We start from the raw sequence: 15,768 nt of genomic DNA, 5'->3' as shown, positions 1-15,768 counted from the left end.
TAACAATGACAGATTTTAATTTCCCGCTTTAGGGCACGTACTGTACGTAGTGTAGCCTTGAGTGCGCCAGACAGCGGGGTCAAACCATTCTCTGCTAAGACAAAGGGGGTGGGGGGGTTGTGCAAAAAAAAAAAAAAAAAAAATGGAAAAAATATGTTTTTAAGTATATATCGAGTAGAACATAATATTCAATCAATGATTTAATTAAAATAGAAATATGTGAATGTAAAGTAAAATAAATTAAGGGTCATTCAGGGGCCCCTATTGTCCTGAGGCCTGGGACAACATACACGGTTGCCCCCCAGTCGACGGGCTTGCATGGTAGTATGACTTACTCCCGAGAAATACATTGAACGCCTACACTAAGAATATGATAGTGCTATCGTTAGCTAGTTGTATTTCCAGTTGACACAATGAGGGGGGCCTGATGACCAAGAGGAGAGGATGGGGGGGTCAGAAAGATAAGTGATTGGGAGAGGTTGAGTGTACACAAATCAGCCATGTGTGGTGTAGAAACCAATGTGTGTGAATCCCTTGTGAGTGTATGTTGGCATCCTATTCTATGCTGCCTGATCGCTAATCCTGACATCAAGTTTTTTCTACTTGAGTGTGTCTACTGCCCATCCCTCCTCCCGCAGCCTAGCAAGGGGCTCGCCGTCATCCCCCCGGGGTCCAAGGTGGTCCTTCGCGCAGCCATCAACCGGCCTTCAGGGATTGGATGAGGGTACGCGCCAGCACCCCACAGATCCCTGGCTGGCAGCCATCACCGTGATGAGATTTGTGAGGGGAGGGTAGTGCAGAGTATGCATTAAAATAGGAGAGCCCATAGGGCCAGCGGGACTGCCGCAAGGAAGCTCTTCCTAGCTGCCCCTTGCCGAAGCTTCCCCGTGGAGTATGATGTAAGCCATGCATTAAAGAGGTGCAGGAATGGCAGGGCCTGTTGTTAGGAGGCAAATGCGACGTCATCCCCACCAACAGGTACCATCCATCCCACAACCTTGGTGTGTGATGCATTTAAATAATGGGGACTGTACGGCCCGGTTCCAACTCTCCCCGGAGGTATGAATGAGTCTGTAGGTGCCAAGGTGAAAGATATTTACAGTGCAAAGTGAAAAGTGCGTGGGTTAAGATGCAGGCTCCCACAGGCGGGGCCCCGTCTGCGAGAACCACCAGCTGCAGGGCGAGAGAAGCACCAGGGCCCTGACCCAGACCACCCCTAGCGCCCCCCGGACAGGCGCCAAACCAAGCACCAAAGACCAGGGTATACCCACCGCTCCAGCAGGGGACAACAAGCCCCACCCCAGGCCCCAGGAGGCCCTGCCGACAGAAGGGCTGCGGCCACACCCCCGGAGAGGCGGACAGAACGGGAGGGCAATGTGGCAAAATTATGATGTAGTAAAATAAAACCATCTAATTTTTAAAGGTAATCTGTAAGGAAAAAAATCAGCTGTCATAAATAAACACATTAAAAGCAGCTTTTTTTTTTTAATTGATAGACTGACTGAAAGTTCCTGTACAGCAAAATAGACCGATTAAAAACGAAAAAAAAAAAAAAAAAAAAAAAAACAAATCTACTGAATAAAAATATCCGTCACACTTCACAAGGCTGTTAAACATGAATAAATACAAAATGTCCGGGTCAAGACTAAAATCTTGCTTCAGTTCAAGTTTCCATGGGAACTGCGTGGACCTGGATCAGTTCCATTGACTTCTAGTCCACTGCAAAAAAAAAAAAAAAAAGACACGCAGATGACGTCAGGATGCGAGAGTGGTTTCCTAGCTAGTAGCAGCTAACCTGAAGGTGTGCCTGGGGGCTTTTTGCAGCGCTCTGCCTCCTCGCGTTCCTTCTCCTCAAGCAGCGATCGGAGGAAGGCGGCGCTTACCACCTCCTCGCCCTCGCCTAGGATGAAGGCGTTCTTGAAGCGGTTGTACAACATGGCCGCCTTGTCCATAATGTCTTGGTTGGCGCGGTAGAAGCGCATCTGCGGGAAGGGAGCTCAGATGTTCAGGCGCTTTTTTAAAAACCGCTCGGACTTGACTGATGCGTGTACCTTCCTCAGGGTGGAGATCAGCTCGCTGTGCCTCTCTACGTGCTGCGAGGTTACGTAGACGCCGCTGAGCTGATCCAACGCCGCCAGGCACTTGGCAAAATCCTTATGATAAGAGACCAAAAAGTACTACATGTACTTGTATTTGCGTTTAGTTGTGTTTTAAATACGTTTACCAGTGGTCTCTGGTACTTGCATGTACGTGTACTACTACATTTTTCTCGCACTTACGGTATGCGAGCTAGGCCAGGCTATTAGCTCGACAGTCGGCACCCTCGACTGACGCGTTTTTTTTTAACTGTCGTTTCTTACCGGTTTGTCATTCTTGAGTGAGATGCGGATGTCTCCATGGATCCTGTGCAGGGTGGAGTCAGTGGCCGTCAGGTTGTGGTTATTCTTCTTCTGCTGGTGGTTCTTGTCCTCCTCGGTAGAGGGCTTGCGACTCTTCTCGGCGCTTTGCTGTTTGGCACCGCCGTCCTTCTGCGATACATTTTTTTCTGTCTTCTTTCCCGCGTCTTTGTCCTTCCGCGTCTCATCGCGGCGCTTAGTTGCGGCCTTCTCGTCGTCCGTCAAAGTCCGGTCGGGCTTTTTTTCCTCCGGCGCACTCTTGTCCGCGGCCGCCCTCTTCTTCTCGTCCTCTTCTTGCGGCGGCGGTGGAAGCGAGGCTCCGCCCATCATGGTCTTGACCTGAACCTTAGTGGTGGCTTTGACAATTTTACCGATCAACTTCCTGCCGTCTTTTTCCAAACCCTCTTGAGCTTTGGCGTCACTTTGTGATCCAGCCGCGGGGGGATTCTTCTCTTTGACTTTCTCGACTGAAGGACTTCCTGTACTTTTCTTTCGAATGTTGGATTCTTTGAGCAAATTGTGGCCCCTGGCGCGCTTGGTCGTGGATCGGAAGGTGGACTTCCTGTGGAGACAGGAAGTAGATGTTTTAAAAATGCTAACGGGGCCTCTGCGAGAGCTCGGTTGGTCTCACGTAACGCCCTTGGCACCCGCGTCCCTCCGCTTGTTGCCTCGGGAGGATTTGAGCAGACCTCGTAGGGATTTCAGCACACTCTCCCTCTTGGCCGCCAGTCGCCGCTGTTGCTGCTATGGGAGTCGCCGGTACGGGGTCAGAAGAGCACCGAGAAGCAGAGAAGAAGGACAAACCTTACCTCTTCCATGTCGCTTCCCTCCTTGGGTCGGACTTTGGCCTCCTTGGGTAGCCTTCTTCTCTCCCTTGAGTCCTTCTCTTTCCTGGAGCTCCTCTTCTCATCTCTTCTGTCCCCCGTCACCTCCTTTCTCTTGGCTCCCTCGTCCTTCCTGTCACTTGTCCGGCTTTCTCGCCTGCCCTCTCCTTGCGAATCTCCTCTCGTCGTTTTCATCCCTTGCTCCTTGCCTGCGAGTTTTTTCCCGACTTCTTTTGTCTTCAAGCCTTTTTCTTCCTGCTTGGTCTCCTCCTTTTTCTGCCTCTTCCCTCCTTGACTAAGAGTCGACTCCTCAGTTGTCACCTGTGTCTTTGCTTTCTCACCTCTTTCCTGCTTGGGGTCCTCCTTACCCTTGCTTTTCTCCTCTTGGGCAGAAGTTGACTTCTCCAGGTTTCTTTTCTCTTCCTTTCTCTGCCTTTTCCTTTCTTGACTAAGCGCCGACTCCTGTGTTGACACCTGCGTCTTTCCTTTCTCCCCATCTTCTTTTTCTTGTTTTTTCTTGGTCTTCCCTTCTCTGGCAGCTGTCAACTCCTCTGTCGTCACCCTCTTGTCCTTCTCACCTCCTTCCAGCTTGGTCTTTTCCTCTTCAACTTCTTTTCTCTTTCTCTTCTCCCGCTTTATTGTTCCTTCCTTCCCTCCCTCCTGCTCAGGCTCTTCTTTTTTCTGCCTCTTCCCTCCTTGACTAAGTGTCGACTCCTTAGGTGGCACATCCGTTTTTCCTTTCCCAGCTTCCTCTTGCTGGGTCTCCTTGTCTTCTTTTCGCTTAGACTTCTCTTCTGGAACAACTGTAGTCTCCTCCGTCCTCGCCTCCACTTTTTCTTCTTTGCTATCACTGAGCTTTGTCTTTTTTTCCACTACATTTGTTTCCGTCTTCTCCCCTCGGCTAAGAGTCGTCATTTCCGTCTTTCCTTCTATCGTTCCTGCTTGTTGGGTCTCGCCCTTTTCTTCTTGTGTTGTCTTTGTCTTCTCTCCTTGAAGAGCTGTGGACTGTTCTACTGTCCCTTTCTCAACTTCTCCCGGTTTGGTCTCCTCTTTTTCTCCATCATTTAGCTTCACCTCTCCTTGGACAAGTGTTGCCTGCTCTACAGTCTCTATCGTTTTTCCTCCTTCTTTGCTCTCCCCTTCTTTTCTTATCAGCTTTCTTTCCTGAGCAAGTGTCGACTCCTCTACCATCAGCTTTGTCTTTCCTTCTTGCACAGGTTTGCTCTTTCTCTTCCCTCTTTCACTCGGCATCGACCCAGCCTTTTCTTCTTCTGTCGTCTTTGTCTTCTCTCTTTGGACACCTGCGGACTGTTCTACCGTTGCTGCGGTTTTCCCTTCCTCAACTCCTCCCTGTTTGGTCTCCTGGTTTTCGCCATCATTTAGCTTCCTCTCTCTTAGGACAAGTGTTGCTTGCTGTACCGTTACTGTTGTTTTTCCTCCCTCTGTGCTCTCCTCCTCTTTTCTTAGCTGCTTTGTTTCCTGAGCGAGTGTCGACTCCTCTATTAACTTTGTCTTTCCTTCTTGCACGGGTTGGCTATTTTCTCCTTTTCTCTTCCTTCCTTCACTAGGCGTCGACCCAGCCTTTTCTTCTTCTGTCGTCTTTGTCTTCTCTCCTTGGAGAGCTGTGGATTGTTCTATTCTCCCTTCCTCAACTTCTCCTGGTTTGGTCACCTCTTTTTCTCCATCGTTTAGCTTTGTCTCTCCTCGGACAAGTGTTGTCTGCTCTACCGGTTTTCCTCCTTCTTTGCTCTTCTCTTTTCTTGGCCGCTTTCTTTCCTGAGTGAGTGTCGACTCCTCGATCAACTTTGTCTTTCCTTCTTGCACGGGTTGGCTATTTTCTCCTTTTCTCTTCCTTCCTTCACTAGGCGTCGACCCAGCCTTTTCTTCTTCTGTCGTCTTTGTCTTCTCTCCTTGGAGAGCTGCGGACTGTTCTACTGTCCCTTCCTCAACTCCTTCCTGTTTGGTCTCCTCTTTTTCTCCATCATTTAGCTTCATCTCTCCTCGGACAAGTGTTGTCTGCTCTACCGTCACTGCTGTTGTTCCTCCTTTTTTGTTCTCCTCCTCTTTACTTAACAGCTTACTTTCCTGGGCGAGTTTCGACTCCTCTATTATCAGGTTTGTCTTACCTTCTTGCACGGTTTTGGTCCTTTCACCTTCTTTTCTCTTCTTCTTCCTTCCTTCATTAAGCGTCGAATCCACCTTTCCTTCCTTCTTGTCCGTTTTCCCTTCCTCTTCTTCTGCTTCTGGGCAAGGTCTCGACTCCTCCATCATCTCCGCTGCCTTCTGCTCCTCGTTCGGTTTGCCCTCACTAACGCTGGAGGTTAGCGTCGAAGCGGGTCGGGTCTCCTGATCAACTAATTTGGAGGCAGTGGGGTCAGGTTGTGTGATTTCAACCTGAAAAGACAAAATTAAGAATTAGTTTTTCTTTTTCCGGAATTTTTGACACAATTTCAACTGCCATCCGACAAATTCCAAGACCTTCCGTACCTCGCTGTTCATCTGATTCGCCGTTTTTATCAACCGGCCTCGTACCCTCTTCGCCATTTGCGTTGAAGTGGGAGCATTTTCTGGAGTGGAAGCTTCCTGCGGAGCGGTGCGCTCATCTTTTGGCTCGCTTGCATCGGAACAGTCAGGATTCGTGATCGTTCCCGACTTCTGTCGCCGAGTTCTGACGGACCCTTTTGTGCTGCTCTGCGCGATCTGCTCAACTTCAGTCTAGTGGAGACGAATTGTGAAGACAATTTGAAAAGACACTCAACAAGTTAGGCATGTGCCGGGTACCAGTTTCAACATTTACCGTAGTATGAAAACGTCACGGTTTCAAGAGATTAAGCCATGCAAGTCTAAGTACAGACAGCCAGTACAGTGAAACTGCAAATGGCTCATTAAATCAGTTATGGTTCCTTTGAGCATTCCCAGTTACTCTGATAATTTTGGCAATTCTAGAAATATTACATGCAAAAACCACTAAAATTGTCCGTCATACCGTAGTACGATATTAGCTATTTTTTATGTCCCAAAATTGCAGCGAGAAATGGCTTGGCGCGTGTAGATACAGTGTATCACAAAAGTGAGTACAGCCCTCGCATTTCTGCAGATATTGAACTCATTTGCTCCCGGAAACGTATAAATACGTTCTATTTTTAAATGCTTCACTGTCCCAAAAACGTATTTATACATCTTTTGCGTTTTTTTTCAATAAGAAGGATATATACCTTCCGCTGTATCTGAGAAACAAAGAACAACACTCCAAGCCCATTTTAAAGCAATAAAACTGGCCACTGGAGGGCAGTAGCGCACTTTGCAAGACCAAGCAACCCAATTCAACAGCAGTGAACGGCCATGCAGCAAGGTCGGAGCTCTGGCGGCTCCGACCGAACAAAACAACGAGAGGATGCCTGGAAGGCCAGGCGTTGGACGACTACGCAAAACGAGTGAGACCCTTAGTAAAGCGGCTCGCCAAGCAGACCCTGCAGAAACGCAAAAATAATCCATCTTTGGGAGACAGACAACGGTGAGGGAAAAGTTTACACGGCTGACGTGGCGACAACGGCGTCATCTCGGCGACAAACCGCCATCTCTCAGTAGTCATGTGTGAATAAATTGCTGCTTTGCTATCAAAAGCTCTATTTGGCTGGTTGTTCATGTTATTTTGTAAAAGGAAAACATTATTCAGATGTTTGGGATGTCACTGAAGCAAAAAATAGCCGTGTTAAAGTCAAACTTATGTTTGAAATGTATGCGTTTACAAAAAGCTCATTTTCTCCGTTTTTTCATCAGAAATTGGAAAATTGCTCAAACTAAGCTATTTTCTAATGCTGATTTCTAAAGAATGGAAAAAGAAATGAACTTAATTTTTTTCTGCTGAAAGAGGAGAGTAATCTTTCTTTTGGTGGGTTCCATGTTTATATCGCAATGGAACAGAATTTTCTGTGGGCCTTGCAAAATCAGTCAAAATCCGGAAAAAACGGCCGGGAGCGAAGGGCCTTGCTCTGGTGAAAATGGCTGGGAGTGAATGAGTTAAGATCCTCAGAGAGTTATTTGCCATGTTGGAACTTTCAGTGACCAGTATGAGAGAGTGTGAAAGCTGCACTACAAATTTGAACACACCTGCTCCCTATGCACACCTGGACCTAGTAACACAAATGAGTTACATGACATTTTGGAGGGAAAATGACAAGCAGTACTCATTTTTGTTGCCGAGGTTTACATTGCACTAACCCTTGTTAACAAAGCTAGTTAGCATGCCAAGACAGCTATTTTGTTTCCCCACTATAAGCATAATATTGTAAAGTCTTCCGCCATTGTAAATATCTGTTCAAAACATTTTCATAACACGGCCTATGGTATTTTTTCTCTCTGATGAATTTCTGTGTTGAGAGGAGGTGTGGATATAATGTGTAAATAATAATACGAGTCATACACACGCACGCCGTCTCTGGTAATATTCAGCTAATTAATACTAATACTAGTAATGGTGCATTGTTGGAACTTTCAGTGACCAGTATGAGAGAGTGTGCCGGTAATATTCAGCTAATTAATACTAATACTAGTAGTGGTGCATTGTTGGAACTTTCAGTGACCAGTATGAGAGTGTGAGAGCTGCACTACAAATTTGAACACACCTGCTCCCTATGCACACCTGGACCTAGTAACACAAACGAGTCATGTGAAATTTTGGAGGGAAAATGACAAGCAGTACTCAATTTGGACATTTAGGGATGTAGTTTCTAAGGGGTGTACTCACTTTTGTTGCAGGGGTTTACATTGCACTGACCCTTGTTAACGAGGCTAGTTAGCATACCAAGACAGCTATTTTGTTTCCTCACTATAAGCCTACTATTGTAAAGTCTTCCGCCATTGTAAAAATCTGTTCAAAACAACATTTTAATAACACAGCCTGTGGTATTTTTTCTCTCTGATGACTTTCTCTGTTGAGAGAAGGTGTGTATATAATGTGTAAATAATAATACGAGTCATACACACGCACATCGTCTCCGGTAATAATCGGCTAATTAATACTAATACTAGTAGTGGTATACTAAAAGTACATGCCAACCTGTCGTGTTTCTGGTTTCTTTTCCATCGCCGAGGCTTTACTCGGCCGCCCTCGTCGCCTCTGCGCCGGAGACGTCAACGACTGCGCGGCGGCGTCACTTTCAGGCGTGGAAGCTACCCGCGTGCTCTGGATTTCCATTTTAATGTCCTCCACTGAAGATGTTCTCTGGATTTCTGTCGCCTGCACACTTTTTGTCTCACCGTCAAACGCAGTCAGAGCGGTTTCTGGCGTGCAAGCGGTTACGAGCTGGCTATCGGGGGTCGTCGACGGGACACGTTTGACCGCACAGCGTTTCAAGCGCATTGCGCTCGTCTCTGTAGATGAGCCATCCGCATCTGAAGTCAACTGGACCGGCGTGACGTCGACGTCTGTCTTTAGTTTCGCGGCTCTGCCTCTTTTTGTAGATGGAGTCGGTTTAGCTGGTGTGCTTTTGGTTGCAGCGGTTTTTGTTTCAGAGCCGGAAACCGGTTTTGCGGATGAAACTTTGGCGGATGGGGTTGCTTTAGACGGGGTGGTTGATTTTGACGGTGTACTTTTAGCTGCAAACTGAGGTAGGACGATAAAATTGTAGTTACAGAGCCAGTAAGGAATTGGTTACTTCATTAATGTCATCTGTAGAGTAGATAGCAACAAACTTTGGCTTTCTTCCCGACTCCAGGCGTGTTCTGGATCTCCCACATGCCCTCGGAGAAACCTTTCAGGCGAACGCCGCTGCCGTACTTCATCTTGTTCCCGGCGAACGGGACGATGTGTTCCGGAGCGATATGACCTCTAAAACAAGGTTCAATCTATTAGAAGAAACCTCGACAACCATTCCTGTGTTACACTATTGTTGACACAAACGTACATTTGATGGGTCCCAAAAAAGAAAACAGGAACTCTCTTCTTGTGGCTCTCGTCTAACTTACAGACCTGCGTCAAAGTACAAGAAGACAAATGAACAAATAAGGCCAGAAATTGCTTTTAATGTCCAAATGTGTGTCTGTGTTTTACCCTCGCAGGCCAATGGGGGAATCCCTTCATTTTGGCAAACACGAGGTCCCCCGTTTTGAACTGTTGACACTGTTTTCCCGGCATCTCGCTGCCTCAATAATGTTCTGCGCAGTTCAATAACACAAAAATTAGGGAGGGAAATAAAACGTGACGTTAGTGCACAGTAGATACTTAGAAGAAATAAAAGCGCCAATATTGTGTGAACTAAGTGCTTCAAGTTGTAGCTAAGTGATTCATTTAGCGTGAAATGCACATTAGCAGCAAGCTAGGACATTGTTTACATGCTAACTAGGTGCGACTTGCTTCTACGGGAGGATTTACGAGTGCACGTCGCGTTTAGTCGTCGGACGTGTGGCAAGAAGATGAAGAGTTTACTCACCGGTTACTCGGATTACTATTCGTATTTTTACGAATATAATCGCCGGGGAACGAGTACAACACCTGCGCGCCACCGGAAGCTTGCTGGTTACTATGCTACCTGTCACGTGACGTGACTAGAGCGGAACTACCCCGCGTCACGTGACAAACGAAGCGGGAATTCGCAAGGGGTCAAAGGTGAATGCAGATAAGCAAGTCGTGCTAGCTTGAGAAGTGTTTAATGAACACGAGCAAAATGTCACATTTTAAGCTTAAAACTTCAAAACTCTTACATGTATTGAAATAAAAAAGTATAAAAGTTTTTTATACAGCCAGTTATAGGCCTCCAAAATGTCCATTTTGATGAAAACTCCACATTTATTATAAAGTGCTTGTACAGTACAAACTATTTTGAGCAATGGCAGTTTTAGCTAACATTATAACGTTGTATTGTAAAGACAAAACATTTTTTTAAACAAAACAGTTTGTCAGTTTTTGCCTATGTTGTGAAGTGAGCAACAAAATGCAAACAACTGAACGAAATTCATAGCAAAATAAATTACCGTAATTTTTGGACTATAAGGCGCACCTAACTACAAGCCACTACTCACCAAATTTGACACAAAATGGCATTTGTTCATAGATCAGCCGCACTGGACAATAAGCCGCAACTGTCCTCACTGTATTTACACCAAAAGATATTAACCGGTAACACTTTATTTGACAGCGACATCATACGACTGTCATAAGACCAAATGAACCACCATTGTTTCAAGAAGCTTCATTTGGCCATCACTGTTCCCTTGGGGGAGATAGTCAACCTCTTCTGCCACCTGCTGTCAACACTGGTGTCCAGCATGCCTCCTAGCATGCATTGTAGCGCTGCAGATGTAAATAACAAATTGCATGTCCTAATTATTTATTCAGTTACTGTACCAGTTTCATTACAGTAGCACCATAAGACTGTCATAAGACCAAATGAATCACAATGAAGCTTTGAATTGTCTGCAAAGCTTCACTGCTGCAAGAAACTTCATTTGGCCATCAATGCTCCTTTGGGGGAGACAGTCAACCTCTGCTGCCACCACTTTTGTCGCCCCAACATGCCTCCTAGCATGCAACAGATGTAAATAACAATCAAAATTCATGCTCTGTGCATATTTCTTCAGTTACTTTTCCACTTGTTTCATTAATTGCTAGTTATGTTATTTGAAAATAGTGCCATCAGACTGTCATAAGACCAAATGAATCACCATGAAGCTTTGAACTAATTGGTGCACAGCTTCATTGCTTCAAGAAGCTTCATTCACCCATCACTGCTCCCTTGGGGGAGACAGTCAACCTCTTCTGCTATCTGCTGTCAACACTGTTGATGTCCAACGTGCCTCCTAGCATGCATTGCAGCACTACAGATGTAATTAACAATCAAAATTGAGGTTATGTCCGAATTATTTATTCAGTCACTGTTCTAGTTGTTTCATTAATTGCTAGAATTAATGAATGCTTATAACAGCAAACAGCAAATTATCTCCCTTTTGAATGGATGTAAAAGATCTGAGCTGGACATAAATTACTGACATAATTTGCCGGATGACTCTTATTAATGACATCTGTCATAAGCATTCAGTAATGCCCATGATTATGTTATGTCATAATTATGACGGTCTTATGACAGTCTCATGATGCCGCTGTCAAATGAAGTGTTATCTATTAACTCAAATAAATAAAAAAATAAGCCACACTGGAATATAAACCGCAGGATTCAAAATGAAGCGACTGATAGTCCGAAAATTTCGGTATTCATTGAGCCAAAAATATCAAACAATTCACTGAAATATAAGCATGGATGAGGAATATCTTGATTAGCTTTGCAAGTATCAGTACATGATTTCAATCACTGCCACTGTCGCTATCACTGTCTTCTCCTTCTTCATGTTCTTCATCCTTTTCACCGTCCTCAGTCTTCTGCGGCTCCTCGACAAGCCCCGAAAAGAAGTCGCTGTCTCCCAAAGCTTTCTTGGAAAGAGATTTCATGCCTCCGTCCTTCTTCTTCCTCTTGCGGTACTCGTCGACGGTGGTCGACGCTAATGAGGAAATGTCCCAGAACTTGATGCGTTGGTCGTGGGCGCAGCTAACCAGGAAGCGCGAGTCCCAGCTTTTGGCTAACTCCTCGACAGGTTCGCCGACGTGCTGCCCGATGCAGCCTATGACGCGGTTGGGGAGGATGTTGATGGCGCTGACGGGAGAGAAAAACCGTTAAAAGTAGGATCTATTCGGACGCGACGCTCGATGGGTTTCAACTGACCGAATGTAGCCGTCCATGGAGGCGGCGCATAGTATATTGTCGTTAATCGGGACCATGCAGTCCACTGACTCGGCTCGCAGGGCAAAGCGATCGCTGGTAGCGCCAAATCCGTTCCAGTTAAAAATGTAGATGGTGCCTTCGCAAGAACCGCAGACTACCTTCTTGCCTCGCTTCATCAGGGTCACCGATGTCAGATCGCCGCTTTGGTACTCAGACAGCAACTCGAAGCGCCGCCTCTTGATGTTGAAGACGCCCATGGTGCCGTCGCCACTTGAGAGCAGAGGCGCTTCAGCAAAAGCGTGCCGGAGTGTGACGTCGGATCTCACCTGGTAGTAAGCAGGATCTTCTTAGCTTCGTCCACGGCTATGTCGCTGATGTAGTCATCGTGGTGCTTCAGATCCATGAAAGCTGTACCTTTCCTCATGTCCCAGAGCTTCGGACAAGAAGTTACAGAAGATGTTACTTTATCATACAACACGGGTTACCTTAAAGCCCAGCCAAGACCACAACCAAAACATAGCAAATACAGTAAGGTTGTGCTGGCTACCAGTTTCAAGGTTTACCGTGGTATGAAAACATCACGGTTTCAATCAATACCACTAAAATTTTCCTTCATACCGTAATAAGGTATTAGCTATTTTTTATTTCCCAAAAATGCATTGAGAAATGGCTTGAACCCCCCTCTGGTTTTGCTCTGTCGCCCGCGGCTTAGAGGAGGAAGGACAGCCGCAACACCTCCAACATGATTTCACATTTACGTGACCATCGTCAGTCTCTTCACACAAAATTCAAGGTAAGTAAACGCTGTCATGAACGTTTCCCACCTGTTACGGGAGTTCACTGCAGCGTGGTTCGTATGTCTAGCAATGGTAAAAGAAATACTTTAATGTAAGCTTGTTAACGTGGCTAGTTAGCATGCCAAGACGGCTAACTAGTTTCCTCAGAGTACTTCTGTAAAGTCTTCCGCCAGTGTAAAAATCTGTTCAAAATAAAATTTTCATAATACAGTGTTTTTTCTTTCTGGCGACTTTCTGTGTTGAGAGAGTGTATGTGTGTGTATATAATGTAGGGGTGCAGCTATCGATTATTTTAGTAGTCGATTAATCGATGAACTAATTAGTTCGAATAATCGAGTAATCGGATAAGGAAAATGAAGAATTACAACAACTGGGCTCAGCCTCAAACGGTATAAAACAAATAAATAAATGAGAATCTATGTACAACAAAAGAACAATTGGCTAACTTACATAGCAAAAGTCGGCTAGCTTAAATGCTAACTTTTTTTTTTACAACTCTTAAATTGTTCCGACACATATTCCCTCAAAGAACGGCTAAATATACTTTTACTATAATACACATTAAAAAACATTAGCTCAAACAACAACTTATGTTGGTCTTAACAGGGAGCAGCTGGATTCATCTATGTGAAATGAGGCAGACCAGAGGGCAGTATATCCACCCAAATCATTAAAACTAAATGCAAACACTTCCAAAATAAACCATTATAAACCCACTTTAATTAAACGAATACTCGAAGCAGCAAAATTGAATTCGAATATTTTTTTCTAATCGCACACTCGAGTTAATGGATTAATCGTTGCAGCACTAATACAATGTGTAAATAATGACACGAGTCATACACACGTGCTCTGTCTATGTAGAAGGTTTGTTTTGAAAGTGTTTGCATTTAGTTTTATTGATTTGGGTGGATACACTGCCATCTAGTGGCGACAGTGAATATGACATAACTAATTTTACATGGCTGAATGCAGCTGCTTCCTGTTAAGACCAACATAAGCTAAGTTTTTGGTTGCGCTAATGCTTTTTTAATGCATTCATAATTTAGTTTATTCTAGAGCATTGTAAAAAACAAAAAACAAAACATTTTATAGCAGACTTTTGCTATGTAAGATAGCCAATTGTTCTTTTGATCAAACTAGCTAGTTCATAGATAGCTGAAACCCTAGTATACATGTTGAATTTTATTTAGGAGTGTTTTTACTTTTATATGGAAATAATTATTTTTGTCCTAATGTTTAGCAACTTGAGCTGTGGTTGTGGGTTTAGTGTCTATAGGTTCAATGTATTTAAATTTAAAATATTTCAGTTATTTTTTATTTTAACATTATATTCATGTTGATGTTCCAATTTGCAAATATGTTGTGAAAAACAAAAAAAATCTTGTTCGATTTTTTTTTAACCCATACATCTCAAAATAACACATTTTAGAGCTACACTGGTATGAAAAAGTATCTGAACCTTTTGGAATTTCCCACATTTCTGCATGAAATCACCATCAAATGTGATGTGATCTTTGTCAAAATCACACAGATGTAACAGTGTCTGCTTTAACTAAAACCACCCAAACATTGATAGGTTTTCATATTTTAATGAGAGTAGCATGCAAACAATGACAGAAAGGGAAAAATAAGAAAGTGAAACCTCGGCTTAAGGACACTTAAAGAGCAATTGAAACCAAATTTTACCAAACAATTTAAGTCAGGTGTGTGCCCAATCCCTGATGAGTGGTTTGAAGCTTCCCTGCCCACTATAAAACACACACCTGGTAAAAATTGTCTTGAGAAGCATTGTATTTTTAATTTGTATAAAGCTGAGAAAGGATACAAAACCATCTCTAAAAGTCTAGATGTGACAGTCAGAGAAGTTGTCTACAGATGGTGAGAGTTAGGCACTGTTGCTTCTCTCCCAAGGAGTGGCCGTCCACCAAAGATGACGCCAAGAGTTCAGCGCAGAATACTCAGAGAAGTAAAAAAAGAACCCAAGAGTGTCTGTTTAAGACTTACAGAAAATAATAAATGAACCCTCCCATCCTCACTGCCCGCGTTGTATTGGTAGAGCTACTGGACAAGGGGGTAAAGGGGGCGGGTCACAAGCAAGTTATTGCTGGCAAAGGGGGGGGGGGGGCACAAAATATTAAATGCGATTGTTCACCTACTTACCCCCCCCCCCCTGTCATTTTTTGGCATACTATCCTCATTAAAATATGAAAACCTATAAATGTTTGGGTGATTTTAGTTAAAGCAGACAGTTTTTTCATCTGTGTGATTTTGACAAAGATCAGATCACATTTTATGGTGATTCTATGCAGAAAGGTGAGAAATTCCAAAAGGTTCAGATACTTTTTCAACCACTGTATAATTGCAATACCGTGATAAAGTGAAACCGCGGTATTTTTGCTTAAGGTAATCATACCGGCACATGCCTAGCGCCTTTCAACTAAAGTTTTAGTTTACCACGACTCTGACCTTAAGCGTGCCGCCGTCATCTCCAGTGGCCACGATGTTGGAGTCCACCAGAAGCAGACTATTGATGGGAACTCCATGGGCGCCGCGGATCCTGGTGACCAGCCGACCTCGCTCCACGTCCAGCACGTGAACAGCCTTGTCCCTGGAGACGCTGAAGAGCTTCTCGCCGTCCTGGGAGAAGCGCACCTGTCGGCAGGACTTGAGGTGGTGTCCGGAGGACCACAGCTCGCGGTTCTCGCCCTCCGTACAAGAATAGGAGAAAGCGTACACGTCCCCGTCGACGTCCCCGCAAACCAGCATGTCTCGGCTAGGGTGGACGGCCACCGTGTTGGCGACCGCCTCCAAATGGATGTCCTGGGGAGCGTCCAGAATCCTGGGCTCGGCCGCTTCGTCTTCCGAAACCGAATCGGAACTTGCGAGGTCCCCGTTTGCATCCGTTTGGGAAGTTGACGGTATATCGGCGTGCTCCATGGAGGCCGCCATGTTGTTTTCTTTACTTTTAGTTTCTTCTTCTAGTTCTCAGGAGGCTGGATAATAATTAGCGCATTACTGCCACCTATGGGTATGA

At 44.9% G+C, this 15,768-nt stretch overlaps 2 protein-coding genes across 2 annotated transcripts; both read right to left on the bottom strand.

Annotated features, from left to right (window-relative positions):
* Positions 1-1,503: 1,503 nt before the first annotated feature.
* LOC130929300 (trichohyalin-like) lies at positions 1,504-9,767 on the bottom strand. Its single transcript, XM_057856402.1, has 12 exons — positions 9,652-9,767; positions 9,273-9,376; positions 9,127-9,191; positions 8,915-9,050; positions 8,280-8,825; positions 5,708-5,935; positions 3,206-5,614; positions 3,028-3,140; positions 2,361-2,958; positions 2,052-2,153; positions 1,796-1,982; positions 1,504-1,719 (listed from the first exon to the last, which is right to left on the bottom strand). Exons 2-12 carry the CDS (start codon positions 9,354-9,356, stop codon positions 1,712-1,714), a joined length of 4,476 nt encoding a protein of 1,491 aa, XP_057712385.1. The 5' UTR covers positions 9,357-9,376; positions 9,652-9,767; the 3' UTR covers positions 1,504-1,711.
* An 85-nt stretch (positions 9,768-9,852) lies between these two features.
* wdr55 (WD repeat domain 55) lies at positions 9,853-15,705 on the bottom strand. The gene is made up of 4 exons (XM_057855612.1): positions 15,201-15,705; positions 12,261-12,367; positions 11,935-12,204; positions 9,853-11,865 (listed from the first exon to the last, which is right to left on the bottom strand). Exons 1-4 carry the CDS (start codon positions 15,681-15,683, stop codon positions 11,520-11,522), a joined length of 1,206 nt encoding a protein of 401 aa, XP_057711595.1. The 5' UTR covers positions 15,684-15,705; the 3' UTR covers positions 9,853-11,519.
* Between the last annotated feature and the right edge of the window lie 63 nt (positions 15,706-15,768).

Source organism: Corythoichthys intestinalis, chromosome 13 (assembly GCF_030265065.1).
Source record: "Corythoichthys intestinalis isolate RoL2023-P3 chromosome 13, ASM3026506v1, whole genome shotgun sequence".
In the NCBI taxonomy this organism is placed as follows: domain Eukaryota; kingdom Metazoa; phylum Chordata; class Actinopteri; order Syngnathiformes; family Syngnathidae; genus Corythoichthys; species Corythoichthys intestinalis.
This window is presented reverse-complemented; position numbering and strand designations above follow the sequence as displayed.

What these genes read in the sequence shown, in the direction of transcription:
- LOC130929300 (XM_057856402.1), bottom strand. Translation starts at nt 9,356, where the DNA reads ATGCCGGGAAAACAGTGTCAACAGTTCAAAACGGGGGACCTCGTGTTT. An exon ending in AGGGAAGCGACATGGAAGAG is followed by an intron (nt 3,141 to 3,205) that starts GTAAGGTTTGTC and finishes CGACTCCCATAG; the next exon opens with CAGCAACAGCGGCGACTGGC. An exon ending in TGATCTCCACCCTGAGGAAG is followed by an intron (nt 1,983 to 2,051) that starts GTACACGCATCA and finishes CCCTTCCCGCAG; the next exon opens with ATGCGCTTCTACCGCGCCAA.
- wdr55 (XM_057855612.1), bottom strand. Translation starts at nt 15,683, where the DNA reads ATGGCGGCCTCCATGGAGCACGCCGATATACCGTCAACTTCCCAAACG. An exon ending in ATGACGGCGGCACGCTTAAG is followed by an intron (nt 12,368 to 15,200) that starts GTCAGAGTCGTG and finishes TCTTGTCCGAAG; the next exon opens with CTCTGGGACATGAGGAAAGG. An exon ending in TCCATGGACGGCTACATTCG is followed by an intron (nt 11,866 to 11,934) that starts GTCAGTTGAAAC and finishes CTCTCCCGTCAG; the next exon opens with CGCCATCAACATCCTCCCCA.